Here is a 27993-nt window from a genome sequence, read left to right as displayed (position 1 = left end):
AGCCAGTAAGTTTAGCTATGCATGCCGCTTGGCCATACAGAGGCAACATCTCACAATAGCAGGTTTTACTGGTAGAGACTGTAGCGCCACCACGTAAACCGCAAACGCATTTACACTGCACAACCGCCTTACACCTTTATTATGGACAAAGCAGTAAAATAAAAGGCAACCTATACAGGTATCGGCTTATAAAACAAATCTAGTTCCGTTGCACTTGCACATTTGCTGCTAAATTTATCTCCTCACATGCTCCACGGCTACTCTTTCTCTTTACATTTTTTTTCCTTTTCTTTCCATAAATAGCACTCCATGGCCAGACCCCCAAACCGCCCAGACCCCCCAGCCACCAAACGAACGAATGAACAAAAATTGCATCAACACACCGTTATAAACACAGTTTTCTCTGTTAGTTGGTGGTGTAATATGAACGATTCATATGCCGTGCTCTCATGGCTTGTATGTATAATATATGTATTCATACACAGCTTTAGCATCAGCGTCAGCTTCAGCTTTGAATCAATGAAAGTAAACCAAACAAAGATATTTCGAGAAAATAAGCCAAAAACAGAAAATCCGCACAAAAAAAAACAACAACAATGATACAACGACAGCAAAACAACACTATTAACTTGTTGGCAGCGGTGAATAATGTTGTATGTGTTGTATGTGTTGTTTGTTAAGGCAGAATATATATATGTAAAGTTTCACAGCTGTAACAGGTGCTTTAATACAGCGGAGAGCGGATAACTCGCAGAGAGTGAATATTGGCCCCAAGAGAGAGGTTGGTAAACGTCCATTTCCAGCTGTGTTCTTGTGAGATTAATTTTTATAGTTCATTGATAAAAACTGAAATTTCTTTCAATTAAATTCAGGCTATGAGTAAACCAAGAATAAACTACTCATAGAATATATAGAGTTGAGAAACGCATGAGAGCAACGTAGAGAGAGAAAGACTTTGTTAGTTATTGAGAAACTTTGTTTTAAATTAACAGTTTATGCTAAGTCATGACTTACAAAAGTGAGTATAAAAAATGTTTAAATCTGTCTTGCCATGACGGATCACCTATGCCACATAAAAAGTCAACAACCAACTGCTTAAAGCCGCAACATTACCGGTGCTTCGCTCCACGGCTATGCTAGAAAACCTTGAATTGGTTCATTTATACTGTCCGCTAGAAATTTTGTAAACATTTTTCGAAAGTCCCAACGCGACGGTTTTTCATTTAACAGTTCTCCTAAAATTTAGTGTGTGCGCGTTTCAAACTCCCACCAATCTTTATTTGTCCATTCTAAAATCTATTAAAACCAAAACTGCAACAAACTTACGAAAAGTATTCTCCGCTTTCCTTCTGTTTAAAAGTTTTAAGAAACTAATTATCTGAACATATTAGCTCACCTCAGTAAATAATACATTGTATCCAAAATTAATGATGAGCGAACGTCTTATTTATTAAAATGTTTACGGACTTTGCCATTTTTTTTAGACGGTTTTCATTACCTATAAGTTAACAATTTATAATTAAATTTTATTTTATACGTCCACACTTTAGATGAAATGTTTTCTCGACACTACCTTTCATATCATTTAGTGCCGCTGACCTACACTTTTGTACGCCATTTCTTCGTGCAAGGTGGTCACATACATTTTTCCATACAGTATATACGTAATAATACATTTAGCTTATCGTACTGCTTATTAAAGAAAACAGCTAGTGTCAAAGGTAAGTCCTTTGATCGACATAGTAGATGTGCACAATTTCTGAAGAAGGCGTGCAAGCAAATCCAGCAAAAGCTCTATGTTAATTCGTCTTCACTTTTCTTTGAAAGAATATTTTTTTCTAAATCGGACATATAAACGACTTTATCACAAATCTTTCTTGAGCTGATGGGATATTTTTTGCGCTTTAGATTCCTACTGGCTTATTCCTCTTTAAGGTTAATTTCAAGAGAAGTTGATAATTGGACAAAAAGTTCAATTAAATGGGTCTAATGCTGCAAATTAATCTTAGCTTCTCTAAAGAATGGAGCTTATTTTCCCTTCCATTGTCTTTTTCTTGCAATCTCAATCACCTTCTTGTTGGATATGATCTCTCCTATCCCAGGCAACATCCTCTCATATTCGGCCTACATTGATAATGATTGTTTCAATCCAAACTAGTTTTGTATAAATATTTCGATTCCATTATAGCAAGAGTTTGCAGTAAGTCATTTTGTTTTGGTATCGAACCTTGAAAATCGAACTTCCAAGTGCAAAGATATGAGTACCAGACTTGGGCTTAAAACTGTGTTGACAGTTGTACAAACATTTTATGAATGGTGTAACTTAACAATTCAAGTTTGCTTTAAGAGAATTTTAAAATAAAGACTCCCAACTTAATGCTCGCGTTCTCTCTTTCCCTTGCTATCCCTCTATTGTAATCAAACGTTTCGATGATCTTCAGCATTGCTATTGTTCAGGTGTAACATACAACAACTCAGGCTTGCTTGCATTGCAGCGACGGCAATAAAAAGTAACCATGCATTGAAAAGTAAAAAAAAAAACATTACGCATGAAACAAGTAGACCAAAAACAAACTTACACTCAGTCCACAGAAAAGATTGTTAACAGTCTTTGCATTTGTATCTCGTTAATGGTAAAAAAAGAGTAAAAATTTAAACTTTTACTCTTTTCTTTATAAATGAGAGAAATTTTGAAAAAATGTTCTTCTAATTTTTTGAAATGAAATAAGCGAAATAAGAAAATGCAGAGATTCATGTGTTCAATTGTTTAACCAGATGTTTTGAGAGTAAAATTTGCTTTGCTGTGTACTTTTATGGATGGTCCGTTGAGTGTACAGAATGGATTTCTGAGAACAAAATTTAGAAATAATAACTGGAAAAATTAAACGCAAAGACTGTTAACAGTTTTTCCTTTGGACAGTGTGTAAATAGCTTATGTGTGTAAGTTTGCTTGAGGTCCATTTGTTTCATGCCTAATGTTTAGTTTTTTATTTTTCAATACGTGCTTACTTTTTATTGCCGTCGCTGCAATGCAAGCAAGCCTGAGTTGTTGTATGTTACACCTGAACAATAGCAATGCTGAAGATCATCGAAACGTTTGATTACAATAGAGGGATAGCAAGGGAAAGAGAGAACGCGAGCATTAAGTTGAGAGTCTTTATTTTAAAATTCTCTTAAAGCAAACTTGAATTGTTAAGTTACACCATTCATAAAATGTTTGTACAACTGTCAACACAGTTTTAAGCCCAAGTCTGGTACTCATATCTTTGCACTTGGAAGTTCGATTTTCAAGGTTCGATACCAAAACAAAATGACTTACTGCAAACTCTTGCTATAATGGAATCGAAATATTTATACAAAACTAGTTTGGATTGAAACAATCATTATCAATGTAGGCCGAATATGAGAGGATGTTGCCTGGGATAGGAGAGATCATATCCAACAAGAAGGTGATTGAGATTGCAAGAAAAAGACAATGGAAGGGAAAATAAGCTCCATTCTTTAGAGAAGCTAAGATTAATTTGCAGCATTAGACCCATTTAATTGAACTTTTTGTCCAATTATCAACTTCTCTTGAAATTAACCTTAAAGAGGAATAAGCCAGTAGGAATCTAAAGCGCAAAAAATATCCCATCAGCTCAAGAAGGATTTGTGATAAAGTCGTTTATATGTCCGATTTAGAAAAAAATATTCTTTCAAAGAAAAGTGAAGACGAATTAATATAGACCTTTTGCTGGATTTGCTTGCACACCTTCTTCAGAAATTGCATACATCTACTATATCCATCATTAGACTTGTCTTTGGCACCAGCCATTTGTTTAGTATAAAAACGACTTTTGTTTAGTAAAGACGTGTTTAGCGGATTAAAAGGGAAGAAAGCAAAATTAAAATATTTTTCTATGTGCGAACTCACACAGGGATTGTTAAGCAAAATATTGGAAGTGAATACATTAAAAGAAGATTGCATGTTGTTGACAATAATTTGCAAACATATTTGAAATTGTTTGTTTAGCACGTTAAGTACAAAAAAAGAAAATATTAAATTAAAGAAATTAAAACTTAGGCTGCCGGTTGCACATGACTGTTTTGTAACAATAGTGGTTTGCCTTTTTTTTTCTGTTTTTTAAACTCGGCAGCAAAGTGTTTTGCGTTTCACATTATTTCGCCAAGCGTAACCAAGTGTAAACTTTAAAGTTATTTGATCTAATATTTTCATTTTATACCGTGTATGCGTATGTGTTTAGTAAACACAAAAAACTTAAGAATTACAGTAAGTGTATAGCTTATATGAAAAGAAAAAAAATGTCTTCAAATAGCAAAATAGATGTAACCATGACGGCCACCAATAGCAGCAATAATAATAATAGCAACAGTCATTTGAAAGTGGAACAACATTCTAAACCTATATTAAGCCCTACACGTTCCCTAGATGAAGGCTTTGAAAGTGATCCGGATCGCATTTCAACTGATTCAGAGCATCAAACAAGTGGAACGTTAGGTAACAATAGCAGCAATAGTAGCAATAATAGTAACAATAGCAATAGTCATGTTAAACAACAGCAGCAATTTAACATTGGTTCCAATTTGGCGCAATTGTCATCAGCAGCTACTGGAGGTTTATCGGCCGCTCATCCAAGTGAACTGCCGTCATCTTCAACGCCAGTTGGACACAAAGGTGGTATGGATTTAACAAAAAATTCCAGGTTGTTGACAATAGGAGCACCGCAGATTATAAGACGTCAACAAAACATCATGTCAGTACAACAGCAGCAATTACAGTTGTTAGATAAATTTTATAAAGACCGAAGAATATCTAATGATGGCAAGTTTTTAATACAAATGAACGACAACAGCAACAGCAGTAGCAATAATAATAATAACAATAATAATAATAATAATGCCGTCAGTATGCAAAACAGCACACGTGCTACGTTGTGTGCAGCAAATACAGTTTCAACGTTGACAGCTGGCACAACAACTTCTTCGAGCAATGCTGGCAATGGTTCGCCATCTGCTACGGTGCAACGTCTACAATATCAAAAGCAGCGTCAACCTATGGTAGCGTCTGCTGCCGGTCATCAGTCAGTGCACAATCATCGCTTTACGCCGGGCGGAAGTGGCAATAGTAACAGTGGTTTCCGTAGAGCTAGAACTCGTGCCTCATCTCCTTCGATGCTTAAGACGAGCAGTACATTAGCAAATGTAGCTTCATCTGCTGTTACAACTGGTTGTCGTAATGGTATGATGGTATTGCCGCAACGCAATGCTGGATATCGTTCACATTCAGTTGATGCTATAACACGTCAACGTCATGGCTATGATCCCAGCACTGCACTGATATTGAAACATGAGGGTTCAGGTACAACATGCACGGCGACTACAACCACCCGGATGCAGCATTACATATTCCCAAACAGTGCGGCAGCTGGACAATTAGCAGCCGGGGCTTCAGCCACCTCCGCCCTATTGGTGCAACCTATTTCAAGCGCCACTTTGGCCTCTAGTGCTAATGTCCTACCAACAACCACAAATTTATTAAACACAACAAATGTCGGAGATGCCACTGCTGCTTTAGTAGCAGCAGCTGGTGGATCACCGGTAATCGCTTCGTCTACCAACAGCTTATATACATTTTATCCCGCCGAGGGTAACTTACAAGTATGGCAGTCAGAATGCGGTGATCTTAACTATAAATCATCGCGCAATCTTCAACCACACAAGGCACCAGTTTGTTGGACTCAGTCGATACCAAGGCAAACAAGACGGTAAGCATCTTTAAGGCACATAAATATTTATTGAGAAAATTGTAAATTAGCGCAAAAAACAGCTTGTACATAAGTTTAAAGCTGTTTTTAATGCATGTGAACCCCAGAAAGTAAGACTGCTTATAGGAGTTTTCAATGGTGGTTGAAAGAGGAGTGGAAGGACTTAAAAGCTTAAATCAACTGAATAAGTTATTATAGATGTATATGCGTGAACGTGGCTATGTTTATCTCCAATAGATTTCATACACCTCTTGGTGCCTCCAGATATTTTCATTTTAATATTCCCGTTCCAAAAGGGCTTTAAGTATTTTTAAAAGGTTGACAATGAGTTAGGGATTAATTAAATCTCGGTTTAAAGATAATCATAGTTAACGCCCGCCAACACTTGCTCTCCCATGTACCTTAGAGTTGTTTGCCAAAAATTTTTATATTTTCTATGTTTTTTGCGCTTTTTGCGTCTGAATTGATTTCGGATTGTTGTATATGCCATAGATAATATACTAAGTTTGTTAAGTACTCTTCAAATTGGCAGTTTATTCACCGTCGACTGTACAATATCGAACTTAGATTTAGCATCTTGAGAATATGGGAAGATCGAAAACAGTTTAGTTTTGCTTTTAGTTATTTGACTGCCTATCGGGCCATATAACTGTTGCCAAATTTTGTCTGAGTTGTTGGCGCGAACATTATGAAATTCCTTTGTTTACATGTCTGTTTTATCAGCTTTTTAGATCCCATCGTTGTGACGATAGAACTGTATTCAGAGTAGAGGAATTTAAAGTTAACTAAAAAACTAGTTAAGTTGGATATCTCCTCTCCTTTAGCATATCAAATTTGCTGAAATGTGCGAAATAAAGCAAATGAGGGGGACGAAAAGATTTAACATAATACAATCCTCTTTCCTTTCCTTTAATCAAAATTTTTTAAAATGATTGACATCGTTGCCGTGTTTTTCGCCCTATTATCAACATTATGAAACTAGTTTGTCTCTTAAGTATTTTGTTATAATCAACAATTTTTTTTCTTTTTTTATTAGGTGTCTCCTCAATTATATATATTTTGTGTTTAATGTAATGTAATTAATCGTGTATCAAACACAGAAGGGAAATAAGTGAGGCAATAACAAAAACAGTAAAAAATATCTGCATATGATATGAAATTATTCTCATAACTTTGCTTTGAAAAACAATTAATTCATTATTGTTATAAGAGAAAGTGCCGCGTATGAATTGAATTTTTCTTGTGTGCTTTTGTTTTTCTTTCTTTCTTGCTTTTTATTATTTGCTTTACTTAGTGAACTTATAAATATTATTGTGATTTTTCTTTTACTTGTCGCTACGTCTGGTTATTGCGATTTATGTAGAGCAACTGACAACAACAGCAATAACAATCTTCACACAAATCTCTCATATAAGAGCTATTATTAAAAATTTTTTCATAGTGTGTAATGACAATTGTGCAAAAAAAAAAAGTTAAATACAATAAAACCAAAACATGTAAGTAGGAAAGGAAAGGTGTTGTAGTATGCATTAAAAGAGGAAAAAGCAAGTTTAGATTCTTACTATCTCAAGTGGTTTGTGCCTTGTAATAATCGCGACAAGTCAATAAATTAATGCATCTAATATTTATCACCTAGTATTTACACCACCTTTAATTTACGGGTAATAATATTTTTGGAAATTTCGATCTCTAAGATTTAACAATACCACAAGAGTTCGTGTTTCTTATGTGAAAGTGGAATTCTTCGTCATTAGACGTCATCCTTAGTTTTCCTTTGAAGTGTTCACAAAATACTTTATACAAGCTTTGGATAAATAAGTAAAGGGAAAAGATATTGCAGAGCGATTTTTCAAGATGTTCAAAACCGTTAGTAGCGCTAAACTGGAATGTGATATCGGTCTGGTGGTAGTCAGCACATATCTCTGCTTCAAAATAATATCACCTTCAATCGATGACTTATTGCTTATTTTAGAAGCAGATTGGTTTGTATGAGGATGCCAAAGGGTGGGACTTTCGCTCAATAAAAATTTTTTTCGTAGAAAACCGTCTATGGCCTATATAACGTTTGAAAAGTGAGGCATAAGCGTGCTGTCACGTGAGACCGCTTCATTTTATGTAAGAATATTCACTCATTTACTCCCTATACGTACACCATGTTTATGGTCGGAAAGAAATAGGTTGAGATAGAAATGTCGTAGCCACAGCCTGGGAAATTAAACTCGGGTACTAAGATCTGACGGTCGCACATCTTAACGGCTTAGAAAGGCAGTATCAATTTATGGGTGCCAGTTTTTGGTATTTTTAAAATCATAATATTTCAAATCAAGAGGTGAATATATACCAGAATGTTAGATGTACTTTCGCATTAATTTTAGAGTGTGCTTCCGAAAATGCTCGTGTGTGCTTTTGAAAATATGTTCAGACGCAATAGCTAGAACGTCAAAGTAAACACGAGGGAAGCCGAAAAAGCAAGGCGTGCATATTATTAATCAATGCACGTGTAAAAAACTTGAACATGAGTGAAAGGTTTACTAAGTTAAGAGATTTTACAAGATTTAATAAGTTTAATTAATAAAAATTATATAAAAAATATAGAGCACTGGTTACTAGGTGGTCTACAGACTCAACGTACAAAATTAGAAGAAAACAAGTAAGTAAGTTTGGCTGTGTCTGAATCTCGCATCATCACCATTGAACGACTTGGCGCCCAATGCTTTCATTTGTTGTCATAAAAAAGTGAATGGATAAAATTTATCTTTCAAGTATTACTTCACTAAAAGGTAATGTTAAGAAAAATTAGTCCTTTTATGGGATACCCACGTCAACGATATCGTAACACTACGTTCTGACGTTCCCCGTAATTTACAATTAACACACTTATCTTGTCGCCTTATACTCTCACACGCCCGAGACCTGTATCGCTAGTACTATTGAAAACAAATTAACTCACCAGATCCTGGTGTCCACCGTATTGCTTCAGCAGATGATGATTTGCATTCATTTGAGGAAGGTACATAATAGTATTAAAGATATCTCCTGGTTGACCTTATGGTTAATAAGCATAAAAATTTAGAAAGTTTTTTACACATAGACAGTAGAGCTTTCCGTAAAACGTGCAAAATTTCAGCCTTCTATATTTCATAATTTCTGACTAATACGCAAAAAGCCACAACTTCTTTCTTCGAGAAAGTGAGTTGCGTTCAGCTAAGGCTTAACTGCGGGCGAGCGCTCTGACCCGTTTGACCCGTTTTCAATGCTATGCTGCGTGTAAGAACTTCCAAAGTTTCCATCAAAATTGAAGTCAATGTCTTTAACAGGAAAGCGTCAGCAATATACCACGCAGACAGACAGACGAATAGACATTGCTTAATCAATTCAGAATTTCATTCTGATCAAAAATATATATGCTTTATAGGGTATCTGAGTATGTCTTTTGGAACATTATGGCAAATTGACTATATCTCTATCTTTCAGTGCAGGATATAAAAATAGGTAGGAGTGAATTTCAAGGATTAGCATTTAGAATTTAAGACATCAAGAAGGATAGAAGGATAAAGGTTTTTTCCTAACAGCGCTGAAATAAGGAAGAAGCATGTAGCTTTCAAATAGGCACTTATGAGTAGTAACTTTGAGATAGTTTGGAACACAAAGTAGCTTTGAAAATTTGTTTTTTTTTTTGTTCTTGTGATACCGTTAATCGTTGATCAAGGGCTTTTGAGTTGCATTTGGGTAAAATTGTGGCCAAGCGGGCCACTGGCCACGTCATCCAGCAAGAAAAGTAGCAGCTTTTTGACGACAGACAGATTAGATTATTATCAACAAAAACAAAAGAATTTTCTATACCGTACGTTCCAACATTCAAAGTTTGGATTATATAACCTTGGCATTGAAATGATTTATAATTTTACATACATAAAAATTGGTGAAGATGGTTTGATACAATGTTATCTACGCTACGATATTGTGCGGTGCTCTCAACCTCTGTTGTTTGTTGTTTTTCTTCTGCGTGTCTGCAGATGAGTAATCCAAGCTAAACCTAAAACATTAAGAGCATTTTATTCTATTATTAGTCACGAGTACCAACATTTTTAACCCTTTCAGTGAAATCAATTTTTCATCGTGCAGCACAATAACAAAAATGGTTTATGATTTATTTTTGTTCACCATGCGAACTTTTCTTGTATTAAAAAAAAAAAACAAAAAAAAACCAAATGTATCTACCAAAAATGTTTGGGTGACTGATGACACTTCTTTAATCGCTTTTATGGAGCAATTACGCAAGAACGCACCACATCCCTTCGTTCACTTGTCTTCAACGGTCCGTTTTAAAGTGCACTGGCAAGTCCATCTATTCCCCTTGTATGGAAAACATGTATATATATCTGAAAACGTCTTATTCTTAAAAGAAAACATTTTCGGTCTGTCTTTTGTCTCGACCGTAATTATCGAAATACTGGGGGATTTTCTTCGTCAAAGCAAAGTTCGTGCAAAGGTGTGCATGTTGATTTTAATTTTGTTACTCACCTCATTACCTACTTTACTGTGCATCAACACAATGTTTAAGGCTTTAATGTATTTTTTAAAAATGGTTTTACGTTTATTTTTTATGGCCACAAAAAAAAGCAGAGTTTTTTCAAGTAATCTTCAGAAATTGTTTTCATGTCTTTTAAAACGAGTTAATAAGCAAGTTGACACCTTTAAAGATTCATAAAAAGGTTATTAAGCAGATATATGAATAAATTACATAACATAAATATTTGAATAAACAAAGATTTTATTAATTAAAACCTTTTTCGATATATAAAGGAAGCCATGACCAAACCCGATGTAGAGGAGACGGAATGAGTTACTTTACGTCTTTGGAAATACGAATAAAAGACTTCATTTATCGAACAGAATGATCCCACGTTTAAACAAATAACTTAAGTGGCAGAGTTTCTTTTCCCAATATTTATCCTTTGTTCGTTCCTTAAATTCATCTCTTTAGCTGATATATGCCGGCAATACTTCTTTCCATTTGCTTTTTTTAGCAAAACGCGCCTCTCGGCGTTATACAGATATGTAAGATATTGCAATTTTTTTTTTCTTTTATTTTGTCTAAGCAGAATTAGCGATGAAACTACGGAAAAAAAATTAAAAGAGTTTCGCGCATTTACAAAGAGTGAACTTTTCCCATTTTTAGTAAATGTGGAAAGATGAACTATCCGCGACGATTAATATAAACATTAGTTTATAAAAAGTTTTACAAAATTCTTCTTTATAAAGACCTTGCTGTTTAGCAGATTTTGCCCAAGAGAATTTTTCCAAGCAAGATCTCTTGTTATCGAAAATATATTAATGTATTTATTTGTAAATATGAATTGTAATAACTCTGAGGGCTTATTAAAATATAAGATCATAATCCAAATAAATTCTATGCATTGAAATTGAATACTTCATAAAGCCTACCTGAGCCGTTTATGTTCCCCAAAATTTCAAGTATATAATCCGCCGTTCAATGTATATCAGAACGTGAAGAGATGGATGTCATTCACGGCATTGCATTTTTTCTGTTTTCGAATGGATTAAACTGGAAAAAGTACGGCTGACCCTACGGAGATGGTGTGAAGTGAAAACGCAGTAAGCTATCAGAAAGTTAGAAAATGATTGGCTTGAAAATAATGAAAATTCACATAAGTCCCTAAAAGTGACTTTGGATGCTTTACCTGAGAAAATCTCCCGATTTCGCGCTGCTTTTTGCACATGTTATCGTCTGATTAATACTAGTTTAGATCGATGCAATCATATTTAGTAGATCAGCAGCTTTGCAAAGTAAATGATGTGCAAAAGTTGAGCAACGATTATTTCACATCGGAACCAAGAAGCTTGTACCGCAAACTCCGTTAAGAGGCAACAAACCGCAATGAAGTTGCACATTTCAATTATTGAGCTTTGTAACAACTATGTTTTAGATCACTTTGAATTTTATCAAAGCACATTTATTATCTGTACATAAATATTATGTGACAACAGCAGTAGACTTTAGTAATATCGCATTATATCATTATAATATCTCAGTCCAGTATTACCCCTCTATAACAATATAAAAGTCGGGCAGGATATTATAACGAAGGTATATAAAAATGTAATTTTGTGGCTGTGTTCTCGTCCATACTTTGTATTAATCCTTTTTTTTTACTGTAGCATAATCGATGTGGGGATCGGAGGCTGAAGGAGCTTTGAAGCTGATTGAGATGCCAAGTTCCTTATCGGAATCGAAAATTGCGGCTATCTCGAACAAAAATAAATACCAACACAAAGAGAAACCTTTCGTTACACTTTGTCTTGTACACTCGTGTGTCCGTTTGGTTTTCAAGCTTCAAGTACAACCCCTTATTTTAAAAAGTCGTTGTATGGATATCTGCAGGGTGGTCCAAGGTATTTAACGACGGGCTTTGCTCCACTTTATCGTTTTGCTTGTTCAACAGAAAGTTTTTCCATTTTGTAAATGTTTCTAACAGTAGTATTTCAAGAATCGGAGAATAGCATTTACCGATCTCTATAAAAATTATTCAAGATTCTTATAGTATATTTTCTACGATGTCAATCCAGACAATATATTCGTTTTTTCATTTTTTAAGGTCTCAACAGTCCCATCAATGTGCGGATGGACAGAAGCGATGTCCGCTCAGGCCACGTCCGTGATACCTGCCCGCTATTTCGACAAGCGCTTATTCATAATTGCTAAATTTGCTTTAACGCCACGCCTATTATCAATTATTCCCGTTAAATGATCCATTGTCTGTTTATTTGTTCACACAGTTACTAAAACCATTTCTCATAGGAATAATTTACAGTTGGTTGTACCAAAAAGTGCTTTTATGCAATTGCACATTTCGTCATTTGTTAGTTAAGGAAAAGGGGAAAAGAAATAATAGTAAAAATCTTCCACATTTACATGAGTCAGTTGCCTGTGGGCAAACCTTTCCAAAGAAAAAAGAAAGAGAAACCAAACGTGTTGCTGCAGAAAAATATAAACTAAACGAGTTGGCTTAAAACAAATAGACGAATGTCAAATGATGTCAATGTGTGAAAAAAGAACTAACTTCTTTTCTTCTTGCTCTTTAGCTTGCGGCTTCTTAGTTCTGCCTGAAAATACAAAAATTTGAAATTTCAAAAAAGGGCTTATCCAGTATTTGCAATATCAGTTTCGGTCATAGCAATAAAATCTTCGTCTCGTCACATATTTAAATTATGTAATTTTTGTAAAAACCTAAACGATTATCGTTTTGTGGTCTTTGAAGGTTTAAGGTTTAGCAACATACATTTAAGATTGCATTCAAAAGCACAATTGGTGTTTGCGATCGTAAAATATGCTTATAAACCGAATTTTATTGATTCTTTAATGCCCTAAGCATTTTAGGATGAATCAGTCTAAATGAATTGATAAATAAACTCGGGGAATAGTTTTGCTTTTAAAGGAAGAGCACTCAGAAGGCGATAGTTCAGGTTTTCGATAGTTTGGGGACTAAGACTCAACTGGTGAAGGCAATTGTCTTCTAATATTGGTACACAACTTTGGAGAATGTTCTTTAGAACATTTAGGCGTATGTCTGCTAAAGCTGTTGCGAATTAAGACTATACTTAGCCTATATTTAGACCGAGCAGTAAGGAATCTATGTATTAGCTGTAGGCCAGATGTTAAGCCACAAGGATTATAGAGATTCAGTTTTAAGGAGAGCCACGCCATTATCATACCCTGGCTAGAGATGTTTGAAACGGTAAGAAACTTTGGGAACGCAAACGCTTTATGTCTTACCTTTTATTAGAGACAAGATTGGGTCCCGGAAATCGTCTGGTTTTGGATTTGCAGTGCGACCGGAGGTTTGGCCCAAAGAAAAGTCGAGGCTTGCGTTAGCTTTAATTAGAAGTCAGTACATGATTGTACGACCAGATCACGTTGTGTTACCTATCTGGAAATTCAGTTGCTAATTCACCCGCCGTGGAAGGTAGTGACGCAACTCGAATGGCAAATGAGTGGTGACATGTCTTTATTGAGATGGGTTTTCTCGTTAAAGAACTAGATTCAACCTAAATCAACTTTTCTTATTTTTCAATTTAATGTCACCAACAACCCTACAAGTGTGATTTTAAGGGCTGTTTAGTTAATTTGCAAAGCATCTGCTCAAGTTCTAGATTGACGATATAGCTAATAGACAGTAAAAATAAATACATTTTCTAATAGGAACATGTACTTTGTTAGGATGCTGCAAAGTTTTCTGTTTTTTGGTAATAATGTTTAACGAATTTGAAGCACTGAACTTGGTCCGCATGATCGACTTTAAAGATGCCTTCCAGTATTGTTTCATTTTAAACTTAAAAGGCTTCCTGTTTGTTGTTATTTTGAACTTTATGTTAACATTAGTTGTTTATTCTTATTTAAGCAAGTGTTGTTTTGAGTGGTGAACTCTTCGTGCATTTCTTTCATAAACGTTACTGTAATTTTTGAAGTCTTATGATCTGTTCTTGATGCAATTGTATATTGGTTGTATTGTGTTCAATAGTTGCACTCTTTCCCACACAACTGGCCACCAAGAAATGAGAAGCTATATGGCTACAGATAGACCTAACTCTGACATACATTTATTATGTAAAAAAACAGATTGAAATTTTGGATTATCTTTAAAGTTACCCTAGTTTTTTGATTATTGTGACCCTATTACTAAGCAAATTACATCCACTGTTAAATTTTATGCATAAAAAATCTTCAAAATGTTTGAAGGCGAACGGCACGGCGTTATTTTTAAATTTTTTTTTATTGGATAAAAGCAAAGATAAACGAAACAAAAAATATTCTTGAAAAACTGCAAAAATAACAAAAAAAGGAAAAAATAGTTAACTTTGTGTCTGTAGCTAGTGAAGTAAGCAGCGGCCTTTAAAGATAATTATTTGCGCGATTGATCAATTTTCGTCAACTGTGGACAAAAACGATGGCAAATTTTTCAAAACTGACGTCGTGCTGCAGTTTCATAGCTGGGACTCATTTAATGTCAGTAGCAGTTCAGAGCACATGGGAAAAAGCTCGAAATTTCAAAAACAAATTTCCGTAGACATATTCTGGAAGACTCGGAGCATCTAGTAAGCCAATGAAAAATGTACAATGGCTTTGTCCCTTAAACCATATTTCAATGTTCCCTTTTTAATTTAAAGAAACTTTAGAGTTACCATACAAGTTGATAAAGTCTAGATATGTTTGATTCAGAACCTTATGTTTAAAAGAAGCTGGTCTTTGGATCCTTGCAGCTCTTGAGTGATATGTAGTCTTTATTAAATTTCTGACGAATGCTGCGTTCATCGACATCATCCATTAATGAAACATCATCTATAGGCGTTGCTGAGTAAATTGTGAGGACACATTTCGTAAATGCGTTCACCCGTTCGACCTCTCTACACTACTTGGCGAAGTAATATAAAAGCACTTATTTTGATCTTAGCCGTCCTTGGTTTGCTCTTTCTTTTCTTCTACGAAGAGTGAATTAATTTAAATCTTGTCTAACTTTTCGATGAAAAGTGGTAAGTATTTTGATCCGTGGAAAAAGAGTAGAAAGTCATGGTTACCTTCTACTTTGTCGGAGAGTCGTTTCCAAGTCCAATTTACTTATTTTTTTCGAAAATATGTCTTTTTTACTTTATATTCATGACAGTGAAACATTTTTATTCTATTTTCGTACATTTTACTTTCGTATACTAATAGAATCTCTTGCATTCTGTTGTTGATAACTTTTCCTCTCTCTCTCTTTTTGAAGAACATACAATTCGCGTACTAAGACGCGTTTAACTCTGATTTTTTGATATTGAATTAGTGCTACCTTTCACGATAAGTGTGTTGTTATTTATTCATACAACCTAACATTTTTCTTCACTTTTGAAGAGTAAAGATAATAGTACACTAAAGAAGAGACGGAAAAAGATATTGCAACAAAGTTGCTCTGATTTGATATAATGCCCAAGAAATAAACTTTTTTTACACAAAGATTTAAAAAAGCTAAGTCGGTTTGGTTGGTACTCCTATGTGTTGGTTAACGTGAAGAAATGCTAACATAATCAGATAATAGAACATAGAGATGAGCACCAATGCTGGGTGGTTACAAACACGCAATTTTTTATTTATTTGAATTTCTCACCCACCATCGCTTTACGGCCACCTAGTTGTAGTTCTTGCCGTCTGAGCTACCGCATGTGTTAGTCATAGTTAGTTGTATATTGTAAAAAAAAAAGAAAGAAAAAAGCAATTTTTATGTGGCCGACACTAGAGAGCTGAAGATAATATCGATGGCCGTGTTTACGTCTTGTAACTATGTGTTACACTTCACACTAAATAATGTAAAGCTTTTATTTATAAGAGTGAAATGTTCCACAAGCATCACATTATATTGCTTAACGTTTAACTATTTTTTTGGTATCCATCAAAAAAATAGAGAAAATTGCCTTTTAAAATACTTAAAATGAAAATCCTTCTCAAAAAAAGTAATTTTTTTTTTTTAAGTCGTAAATTATAGTTTTTTGCATTACTTTTTTATAGCCATAATTTATTAATTTTGCTTGGTTTATATTTTTTTATTTATGCATCATTGATTATTTAGTAACTTTTACTTTGGAAAACGAAAACATCGTCAACGATGTTCGGCGGTTTGTTTGATTCATATCTACATAAAATTGATCTATATAAAGATTTGGTGTGACGCGCTATTACACTCTCTATATTGAGACAAGTGCTAACCAAAGAGATGAATAAAAGAATCAAACAACAATTTTCTTTAATGAAATGTTAGAAAGAAATTAAGAAAAAGAAATAGAAACGTATGAAAAGGAATGCCCACCAAATACAGTTTAATCGAAGCTTTTTCTTGTGGACTTATTATTGGGGCTTTTTTAGTTTTGTCGCTAAGATTTCCAAGCGAACGAGTCTTCGAAATATCGCCCCCAATGTTTTTGTAATTTTAGAAGAATAGAAGAACAAGCGGATGGGTGAAACACTTGTACGCTGAATTCAAAAAACGGATACGCAGAAAGACATGTAAATTGACGGACAGGTGAATGGACGAACGGAAAATTACTTACGGGAAAAGTGCGAGTGTATGTAACAGGTGGGCAGATAAAAGATACGATAAACGATAGCAAATACATTGGTAGTTCGACAAACAGGGACAGGGTGATCGGCAGCTCAGTGAAAATATCACGTTAATGGCTTTTCCAAAGCGTATTCTTTATTTCTATAATGGAAGCCTACTCAAAAGCTCGTGAAAATGAATTACCTGCACATTGCAAAGAACCGTTCATTCGTATTCTCTGAATGGAATAACAAATTAAATATATTTTCTCGCCTCGGTACTGCATATGAACAGAAAATAGAAAAAAAGCTCTTTCTACGTAGCTAATTTCATTATCTATAGAAATGCAAGAATCGACATGTAGAGGGTGGATATTAAGACCGCCATTAGCTTTTCCCAAACATCAGGAAGGGCACCAGTAAGTTGAGATTTAATGACGCCAATAAGTGAACGGTCAAATTAAGTTAAAAAGCATCAATCGCTGCTTAGCCGCTTACGATTGTCATACAAAGAAAACTGTTCGCATGTTAAAGTTGTTTACACGAAAGCATCAAAACGAAGCGTTGAATAGCACTGGAAAGTGTTTTATAGCTTCGTAGCATATTTTCTTGGTGAGTGAAAGATTTTCTGTAAAACCGTTTTTCGAGTGAAACTTCTAAACATTGAAAATCGTTGCCACGTATCTTCTTTCCCATACAGAGGCCCGATGGAAATAAAAACAAGAGCAAAGTAAAGAGCGTCTACTACGCATTTCGAGTGCTTTGCAGGTCAGTTTCTTGGTTCGTATTTGCAATAAGCTTATTAAGACCACATTGGTACACATGTGAGGAGGTGTGTAAACGTATAGATGGCTTAATGGACGCGAGGGCTCCCGGTCGAATGGGCAAACGGGCATGTGGACTACGGTATTAACGTCAAATTATGGGAATTATTTTTTCATTATGCTGCAGTCAGTTTTTCGTTCTAATAAAAACTATTTATTTTATGGCACGTTTGCCCCGAACATTTTTGAAAGCAGTGAGCGAACTTTTACAGCCATTATCGTTATCGTAAAACAATAAAAGGAGTAAAACAACTAAATTGTCATGCCCTATAATAAGGAGTGCGCGAAACTTTCTTTTTTTTTTTAATATAAAAGTTTTTGTCACATACGAATAAACACAAAGACAGGTCGACATGTACAGATCGATTTAGAATTTGGTGCTGATCAAGAATATAAATATTTTTCGGGGGCTCTGATGCTTCCTTCTGGGCGTTGCAAACGTTTTGAAAAAAAAAAAAACCCTTATCCTTATGGGTATAAAAAGGAAGTAAAAGAAGATTTGCTGAAGATTTTCTAAAAGTTTTTCATTCGCATTGCAATCCAGTGGACGTAAGACGGTTAAACATGTAAAGTGAAACCACAAAAACAACAAATTATTATTAACCAAAAACAAAACATTTACTTATCTTATTGCTTGTTATAGACTAAATAGCAGGCAGCGCACTTCACTGCCTTTCAACAACAACTCATCCGTAGGAGAACCGACTCCTTCGGATATTTTAGAAGTAAAACATAAAAATCATCTGTGGTTCTTTTAAAGGTTGCATGACTAAAAGAATGTTTAATCTTTAAAAAAAAAAAACAATACATAAACAAATAAATAACATAAACAAAAAGAAAACAATTAAGAAATTTATATTCGTTCGTGATCGAATCTTTTATACCCACCACAGTTATCTTAAAAAAGACAAAAAAGTAAAAAAAACTAAATTTTCATACTCTATAACAAGAAGCGGGCGCGGTTGAAAAGTCTTTGTCGCATAGGCGTGCGCACGTTGTAAGCGTGTTCTTGCAAAAGTTTAAGTCGCTTCCAAATTCTTTTGCAAATTTGTAGATGGTATCTTCCTTTCCGCTAACTACTACTAATGTTACAGATACCACAGGCATGCGCAAACAGATAAATGGACAGACGAACAGACGGCCATAATTAAATCGATTTTAAATTTGATACTGATCAAGAATATATATACTTTGCGGGATCTCTGAGCGTTGCAAACGCCCAGAAAGAATAACCAGCTTTTGATTTGGAGTCGATTTAGGAATGGTAGTCTGCTCGTATTTGCGTTTCTGTTTGCCAATTCATTGCAATATCTAGAGACGCTAGGGAATCCTATTAGGGAAAAACTATACATTATCTATGAAAGCAAGATTTCGAGCAGATCTACACGGGTGCGTCCTTTCAATCATTTTTTGTACATTTCGTGATTACGATACTTCAGATAGGCACTTAGAAATGAATGAAACGGCCACAAGATCACCAAAATTATAAAAATTGTAATACGACTTGGAAATAAAAAAGTATGGCCTACGGCTTCTAAAGCAAGCAATTAACAGCAAATTATGTGAAGTGCTGAGTGTTCAGCATTCGTTTTTCGATGCAGTTTTTCTGCTTCTTTTTTATGTTGTTATGTTGAGAAATGATTTATACTTTTAACAAACACCACACAATCTCTGGCACTACTAGTGTTGGTTTTGGTTTTCCGTTGTTGTGATGATGCATATTTATTGATAAACGTCAGGCGATGTTTGCTTTGGTTTTTTTTTTCCTGCAAACAGCAAATATTTGTCTAATTTTTAATTAATAATAATTGCTATCGATGCGGTTCCTAAGGTGTTGGTGAAATGCTACACTAAACAAAGAGAAACAACAAAGCGAAAACAATTGATATAAGTTTCGATAGTAGGTGAAGTGAAAGGCTTTGGACCTTCAAAAAGAGAAAAAATAAAAAAATGTATACATAAACAATTCTTTAATTAAATTACTTTCAAGAAAAAACGCTAATTACTTCAGTGTTTGCGTCATGTGTGTCGCTGTTGTCTGTTAAGTAGACTGTGTCGTAGTTTCATTGGATCTCTTTAAAGGGTTTCTTAAAAAATGCACATAAAACTACAACATATACAGCAACAAAAAAAGAACTTTGCACATGACTACACACTCAACACCCTCCACGTTCATAATACAACACAAACCCTAGGCAGACATGAATATATTAATATATAAGATAAACAGAAAATGAATAAAGACAAGTAAGAAAATTATATTCGTTTGTGACCGAATCTTTTATACCCACCACCGTTATATAAAAATGACAAAAAAGAAATTTGATTTGATGATTTTTCCTTTCTTCAAAATAAACGTTCTTGTCGCATAAACGTCTGGGCGTTGTAGGCGTGTCCTGGGAAAAGTTTATTCACTTTCAAATTCTTTGGCAAATTTGCAGGTGATGTCTTCACTCTCGCTAATGGAAGAATATTTACTACAAGTATCAACCCGTTGCGCAGGCAAACAGATGGACATGTTTAGGTGTATTACAAATTTGAAACTGAGTAAGAAATTATATAAATCGTAGGGTTTTGAAACTTGTTTCTGCGCCTTATAAAGGTATTGAAAAAAATTAAATTTTCATACACAGGAAGGCGTAATAAACTTTTCACAGTTTTATGCAGATGCTACGTCGTCGCCCAGAGAATATGAGTCCAAATTTCGTTTAATCATCTGTTATAGTTCGTGAATAATGAACCAAAAGCCATTTTGTTTTCTTTTGAAAAACAAAGGTTTTCTCAGTTTACGTGAATCTGTGGGCATGTCCTTCGACCGATTTGGCCCAGTTTCAATACTAACGTGCTAGCAAGAACTTCCAATCTATCTGGCAAATTTGGAATAGATAGCTTCATTTTTGCGGCCAGCGGAATGTTTACAACAGACTTTACACAGGCGGACAGACGCACAGTCTCACAGACGGACGTGCCGAACTCGATTGAGAATTTGATGCTGATCGAGAATATATATACCTTGTGGGGTTTCTGATGCTTTCTTTTGAACGTTGCAAACGTTTTGGCATAAAAGCAAATGCCTGCAAGTATTACGTAGAGAGTAACACAAAATATTTCCTTCACATAGCTACTACTACAGGAAACGACGAAGCAAAGGCAAAAACAAAATAAAACGACCTCACGACTCTATGAGTCATTTGTTAATTTGTGCGATTGGGGGTTACTTTTTGTATTTCATACATACACACACATACATACGTACGCGTTTATTCGTTTTCGTGTACTTTACATTTGTATATGCAAATGCGAACCTGGGTGTAAAAAAAGTGAAAACAAATGTCATCAAGTTTCGAAAAGTGCAATAAATAAGCAAAAAAAAAAAAAACAAAACTCATTGTAGACCTGTATGCAAATGATACCGGAAACTTTTTTAAAAAACGTAAATGAATTTCTGTTCTTTAATATGTAAATATTTTATTTATTAGAATTTTTATAGAATTACAATGAAATGAAATATATATGCAAACGGTTACATTACGCACACATTTACATTTACAATTACAAAAGTAACCTAAATTATATTCCGTAACTACGTCCAGCAGCGGCTAAAATTATTTTGCGGAATTCGGAAAGAGCTCTTCGGGTTGCGGCGATGTAAAGAAAAGGAATAAATTAATCAATTTTTATTCTTCTTTTACAGAAATATTTTTTTCTAAGGTTATACCTATTGATTTATTTCTTTCTCTATCTGTTCTTTTTGAGTGCAATATACATTCAGTCGAGATGAGCAACACTTTTAAGATTAAACACTTAAACTATGGAATTACAGAAAAAACAGTGACCAGAAACAACAGCCAAGTTTCAAGTAAATTGTTTAGACTTAACGGCTGAGATTTTGTCGTTATAATAATAGTTTTTTCTCTTTATAATTCTCTCATCACGTTTTATAATCCAGTATTTAACACTTAATATATTTAGTTATTATTTTTTTTGTTGAAGGAAAGTTTAAATGCAATCTGTTAAATGCATCATCACCGCCTCAAAATTTTGTCGAAAACTCGAATAGAGTTTTTTTTCTCTCACTCTCTTTACGCTTTTTTCGAAAATCGTGTAAGTCCGCCTGCGGCCCTGGTCACAGTTACTAAAAAATCATATGTAAATTAGTCGTTCAGTGTACGTAACGAAGTGCTGCCAAGTTGCGTAGACATAATTATGAAATTTATACAATATAAATATACGGAACGTATAATGCCATTTGAATCATGATTATATTTCTTCATCTTTCATTATATCAAATGTAAAATCAAATTGTAGTAGGTATTAGTAGATTCATCCTGAACCAAAAATAATGCTTTTATAGCTTTTCATTTAATTCCGTTATAACAAATGAAATAAATAATTCTCTAAAAATTATCAAACATTTTTTAACACGACAATTATTGCTCATTTATATGCAATTTTGTAGAATAAATTCTGAAATTTGCAAAATTTAATGAATTTAACTTGAAGTTCCGGTTTAAATGACATTTTAGTTATTATCTCGGAATCTTTTTATTAAACCAAATGCGTTTTTCTTTTAAATACAAATAGAGCATCAAGTGCTTTATTAGTACTGGAAGTACCGAATACATCAATTTGGCTCGTTTCAACTTTGAAACTTTAAATAAATGCTTATGAAGCACATAATGTTTCAGAAATTGTTTATGGTTTTTACTTGCATTAACAATCAACAACAAAATCTATAAACATATAAAGTAAGGAAATTCGATTCACTTCGCTTACGGAATTGTCAAAGTAGCAAGAATTAAGATATAACATTGAAATTTGGCAAGATCATTTTGACGTGAGGAATATTTTTGGAAATTTCTGCATGGAACCGTAAAATGTGGACGAAAAAAACAGTTCTGCAAAAGAAATGAAATAATTTGACTTACTTTACAGAGAAGTTTAAAAGATTGCAAGTTCCAGTGTGAAAATATCATAGCAATTGAGCTCTCATTATGTATATTATATATTATTGTATCACCGATTTTCTTGTGCGCGCTGCGCAGTAATGGCTAATGTAATGTAAAGTAACTGGCTAATGCAACTCTAAAAGTTTTCGGAAAACACATTTTCTCTGTCGAAAAATTCTCTATAAACATTTCTTCAAAGTATTGCTTTAAAATTTGTTTTAAGAAATTGAAAAAAATTCCTAAAATTACCCTACATCATTTCTGGGTGAGTTTACAATAATTTTGAGAAAAGGTTTGTAACATTCGCAATGGCATGCGATAGGTCCTTTTTCGACGATGCCGATCGATTCAAAAACTTTTCCTGAATAAATATTAGCTTCTCGGCATGTCTGACCGTTGTTTGTCCACACATTTTTGTGTTCAATCTGAAAATCGGAAACTACGTCTTTTGTCCCAAAGACGAATGGTACTGTGAGTGAATTTTATCGGATCATTTGTTGCACAACCGTTCCTACGAAACGTATGCCTTTACAAAGAAATGTGGTTTAATTTTCAATATTGTATGAAGAAAATAGAAGCGTACGACTAACTCGTCTACAAAATTTGAATAACGTAGCTCTATTTTCTCAGCCCGCTACGTGGAAAAATTCCCATGAAAAATAAGTTTTTATATGCCAACAAAGTCTAATTTTTAATACCTTATGGGAGAAATATTTGAAGATTAATAAGATTTTCGTCAAGAAAATTTAATTTGCTAAATTTGCACTACCTTGGCAGTTTGTAGATCTCCTTGCCTATAAGGGCTTGCACGAAGAACGTGCTTTTCTAGGAAAACAAAGTATCAGTTTTGGTTTTCTATCAGGAAAATAAATGTAGGGCATTAAGGATGGTGAAGTAGGGCACTTAATGGTGGCTATCCCCAACTACAATATGTTTACTTGTTAAATGTAGAGAACTGAGCAAAAAGAAAGATGTTTGCTTATTCTCTATTCGTTTCTTTAAACAGCGGTCGGATCGAAGAGAGGAAAACGCAGTAGGCACATTTTACTGGATATTTTTATCCAAGTCCCTCATATAGAGGGTTCATTTCTTCTTTTTACTTATTGCCAGAACTAAACAGCCAGACAAATTTCTCTTAAACAATGTCACCTGATAGACATATTTCTGGTATGACACATTGTCAAATGTCATGTATAAGCAAATCAATGAAAAGTCGATGCGTGATATTGTTGTAATCACACTTTGTTGCTTCTGCAGCGAAAATAAAAAAAAACTTTGCGTTTAGTGGTGAATAAAGAGACTTGCATGTGATATTCAAACATTTTATATGCAATACAAACTGAACCATATAGTTGTGTGTGTATTTACGAACAAAATCACATAAACAATTACTTTATCAGTACGTTGGAAAAAGAAAATTAGTTTCTACCCACTAGATACGTGTATACAAATAATGTTTTATTACGCTTGACTGCATTTATCTTTAAAATAATCAGTAAAAAAAAAAAAGAAAAAAATGAAAGAAAAAGCATACAGTCAGACAAATGCTACAAGTTAGTTGCCACAAATGTTGCTATCCGTAGAGGAAGTGGTGGCATTGTATATTAAGGTAACTTTTGAAGACACAATGCCAAAGCAGGAAAACAAAAGAAATATCTTTGAATACCCACAACAACATCCAAAGAAATGCAGATATATTCATTCGTATGAAAACAATAAGGAAAAAATCGCAAAAACTTTACCAAAATGCATACTGATTAAAACTGAAATATTTTAACAGTTGATTGATTCGTTAAACACAAACATTGAACGTAAAGATCTAATACTTTGCATGTCTCTCGGTGAATCTTGTGCATTGAATGCTTCGGTTCAATTGAGCTTTGAGAATCATATTTTTCAATCAGCCTTATTGAGCCCTTGAACCAAGTTTGAGACCGAAATCTATTATCACTAATAAGTTTAAAGCAAGCACTCTCTAATACATAGGCTGTTTAATGACTGTAAGCATGCTTATATCCCATTTTGAGGCTTCATTTTTGAATTTACAATCAGGTTTGCTTCTATTTTCTAATACTAAACTTGGCCAGATATACAGTTGCCAAACTGAACCAAATCACTTTCAAAAACGCGGTGAAATAGTTTGGCGAAAACCTGGGTGGGCAGACGCTTCCATGAGCTGGCAGACTTGAAAAACTCCTATCGACTGACGAACGCAGACAATCAAATGAAACCGAAACGGAAAAGACGGGCCAGGTGGAGATGTACGTGAACGAACAAAATTGGATGGATAAGCGCCCAGATCGAACGACGCGAAAAAGGCGGAGGGAATCGCGTGACTCGTACATAGAAGTACACATTGCAGAAGATACACATACACGCATAGAGGGGAAAGCCAATAAACGAAGGCCAACGACCTAAAAGACGATCAAATAAGTAAGTCGACTAACGGATGGATGTGGTGGATGGAGAAAATTTTGAATAGTATTCTTTCATCTTTTCGCGATGGTTTTGGAGAGCTACGATCAATGACTTATTATTTTTATTTTTTTTATTTCACATAGGTTGATTTTTATATATATGCAGCACTTGCATTACTGATATCTGTAATTAAGCAGTCAGGCGTTAGCTTTAATTTAAATTCAAATGTACCGCAAATTATCAATTACTAATCATTTCATATTGAATACCAGTAAGAAGTGTAAATTATACAGATTTCTCAAGTTAACAGATCGCAAATGTTGCATGCGGACATGTGTGTTTATGCAGTGAAAATTTTGTTTAGGGAAAGAAAATTTCCTGTATATTAAATTTACTACAAAAGCCGCATGATGCCCATGTAAAAACATTAAACAACAGAGTTCAATACAACGTGAATATAAAGCTTCAACAACAACAGCAGCAACAGCAAAAGTTCATTAACATTTGTGGCAATGTTGTGCTTTGTAGCTGCGCTTGGTGTTATCGTTGTTGGTTGCTGGTTGTCGGTTGCTGACAGCGGTGGCGTCTTTAATGAACGACCAGGTGGGAAACTATTTTTAAAATTTCATAATTTTTTCTGGTTTTTTCCTTCCTTTCGCGTTTAATACTACATTAGACCAACCAGCGAAAGTTGGTTGTTTAGTTGCTTGGCTGCTGCTTGATTAGTGTATTTTTTTGCCTCTTTGCTATAAAAAACATCAAAAAAATTAGTTTTGTGAATAACTAACTAAACCGTTTACTAATTGCTTCACCCCCTCTCTTTCTCACTCACTCTCACTCACTCGTTTTCTCTCTCTCTCTCTCTCTCTCTCTCTCTCTCTGTGTGTGTGCGCGTGTGTGTGTCTCTCGGCCTGTCTTCCCCTCTCTCCCTCTCTCTTCAAGACCCTAAAATTTACTCTCTAATTATTTTAATGCATATGACGAAACTTGAAAAAATGGTTTTTATCTTGAGGAAAGAAAAGCTTAAAAAAGTTTTATAAACTTTGCAGTGCTATCCACATCGTATCAAGTCAAGCATCTGCTTATAAAACACTCTGACAGTTGTAAACGTATCAGTCAATGGTTGAGAGTCACTTTCTTACTATTTTCTTATAAGGTCTGCATAGTATATAGTATCGAGGTTTCTAAATATTTGATATAACTGTGCAGTTATCCCCTGCTTCTTTGGAAAATCATGTCGTACAGTAAGCACTCGTTGACTGTTAGCAAGGATTATGAGTAAACGTGAATCGATTTCGCGTTCGTCTTGACAGAGCTTGATAAAAATAATTATGAAATTATGTATCACATATATTTGAAAAACATATAAGTTTAACATCATGAAGGTTATTGCCAAAATCAAGTGGAAAATGTGTAGGATATATATTAACTCGCCACAGAAGTTTATTTTGCATTTTCGATACAACGACTTTTCGTGTTGCTTGCGGACTGAAGTCTCACTGTTTTGCGAGAAACTTTACTTTTCCTTCCAAATGTGAAATAAAGAGTTGCTAAATCTTCACAGAAGACGAACAATAGATAAAATAGGTATGAGTCAAGGTAACCGGGACATTAATATCGACGATAAAGCTGAATATATATGATGGGTCCATATGTGGTGTCAGCTGGGCGTAGTGTGTTGTGGTTTCTTCTAACAAACCGAAATCATCACTAGAGACTGGTCTCGGCAACAACAACAACAGCTGAAGCGTTTGAGATGACACACAAGCGTGATAAGCCAAACGATGAATATGAGGAAATTTCCATGTACCAAAACTCACCTAGACAATCTTTTCCTTTATACTCCCGAATGTCCTATCCTAACTCCTACGCTCCTATCAGCAGTCATTACTCCTTAACTCAGGTTTTAATAGATGACTTTTTGTCTCTCCGTATAGCGCTTCAATTTTCAATTAAAGGTTACTTTGTGGATATTGTTAAAAAACGAGCGATTCCTTCCGCGCGAAAGTAAATGAATAACCAGTTTTTTACAATAATGAAAAAAAGTGTATTTCTCTACGAATTCAATTTCAGGAATTCATTCTCCTTAAGCTTTAAACTTAGCCACTTGTTTGAGCTTTTGCTGATCTAGAAATTGCAACAGACAGACGGACAGATATTACATGAAGTGCGTAATGCCCATTTTTGGACTTTACAAAAGTTTTGAGAAAGTTAATACATTTCCAACTTTTATTGATGGTTATAATGAATGTGTGAAAACAATTGAAAAACTTTCATTCGAAATTAGAAAAAATCGCAAAATAACATTTGTCAATAATAAAGTGAGTTGAGCTATTAATAGAGACATCAACATAAACCAGTAAAAAAAATATCATTCATTTGAGGTTGATGTGAGAAAAAGCGACAAAAGCCATTGCCCACTGCCTGACTATACTGCTCTCAGTGCTGTTACGTTATTTCCGTTGATATTTTTTTGATTTCTTACGTCTTAAAACTATTTGCTACGCACTAACTAGTAGTTTTTATACACGAGAAATTGGAAACACACATTGAAATTTACTGCTAATTTAATTAAGATGTACATCGCAAAAAGAAAAAAACAACCTAACTGATAAACCACTAAGAGAAAAATAACAATAACAAATTTACACATTTTGTATAATGCTTGCGTAATTATCACTTTTCTTTGTACGAATAAAATAATGTTTTCACTTACATTGGCAGTTAATACGTTTTAAAAAAATTTATTCATACGTTTGTAAAAATCATCCTGACAACGAAGCTAGTTATAGAAGAAAGCGTATGCTTGCAAAAGATCATTAAAACTTTAACAGTTTCTTTATATAAACGCTAGACCGTAGACAAGCCTTAATAAAATTTTTCTTTTTACTTTATTATTTTCTATTACCGCTAATCAATACGTTTCATCAGTGAGCGTAAAGAAAAAA

General features: G+C 34.3%; 1 protein-coding gene across 1 annotated transcript in view; it reads left to right on the top strand.

Annotated features, from left to right (window-relative positions):
* Positions 1 to 3890: 3890 nt before the first annotated feature.
* Positions 3891 to 27993, top strand: part of LOC119642152 (nuclear transcription factor Y subunit alpha) — an 88605-nt gene continuing 64502 nt past the window's right edge. Inside the window, exon 1 of the mRNA XM_038041147.1 lies at positions 3891 to 5765. Within this exon, the coding sequence (XP_037897075.1) occupies positions 4288 to 5765 (1478 nt within the window). The 5' untranslated portion in view covers positions 3891 to 4287. The remainder of the gene's footprint in view (positions 5766 to 27993) is intronic.

Source organism: Glossina fuscipes, unplaced genomic scaffold (genome assembly GCF_014805625.2).
Source record: "Glossina fuscipes isolate IAEA_lab_2018 unplaced genomic scaffold, Yale_Gfus_2 219, whole genome shotgun sequence".
Taxonomy (NCBI): Eukaryota; Metazoa; Arthropoda; class Insecta; order Diptera; family Glossinidae; genus Glossina; species Glossina fuscipes.
The sequence above is the reverse complement of the archived record's forward strand: the minus strand, read 5'-3'. Positions and strand labels throughout refer to the sequence as shown.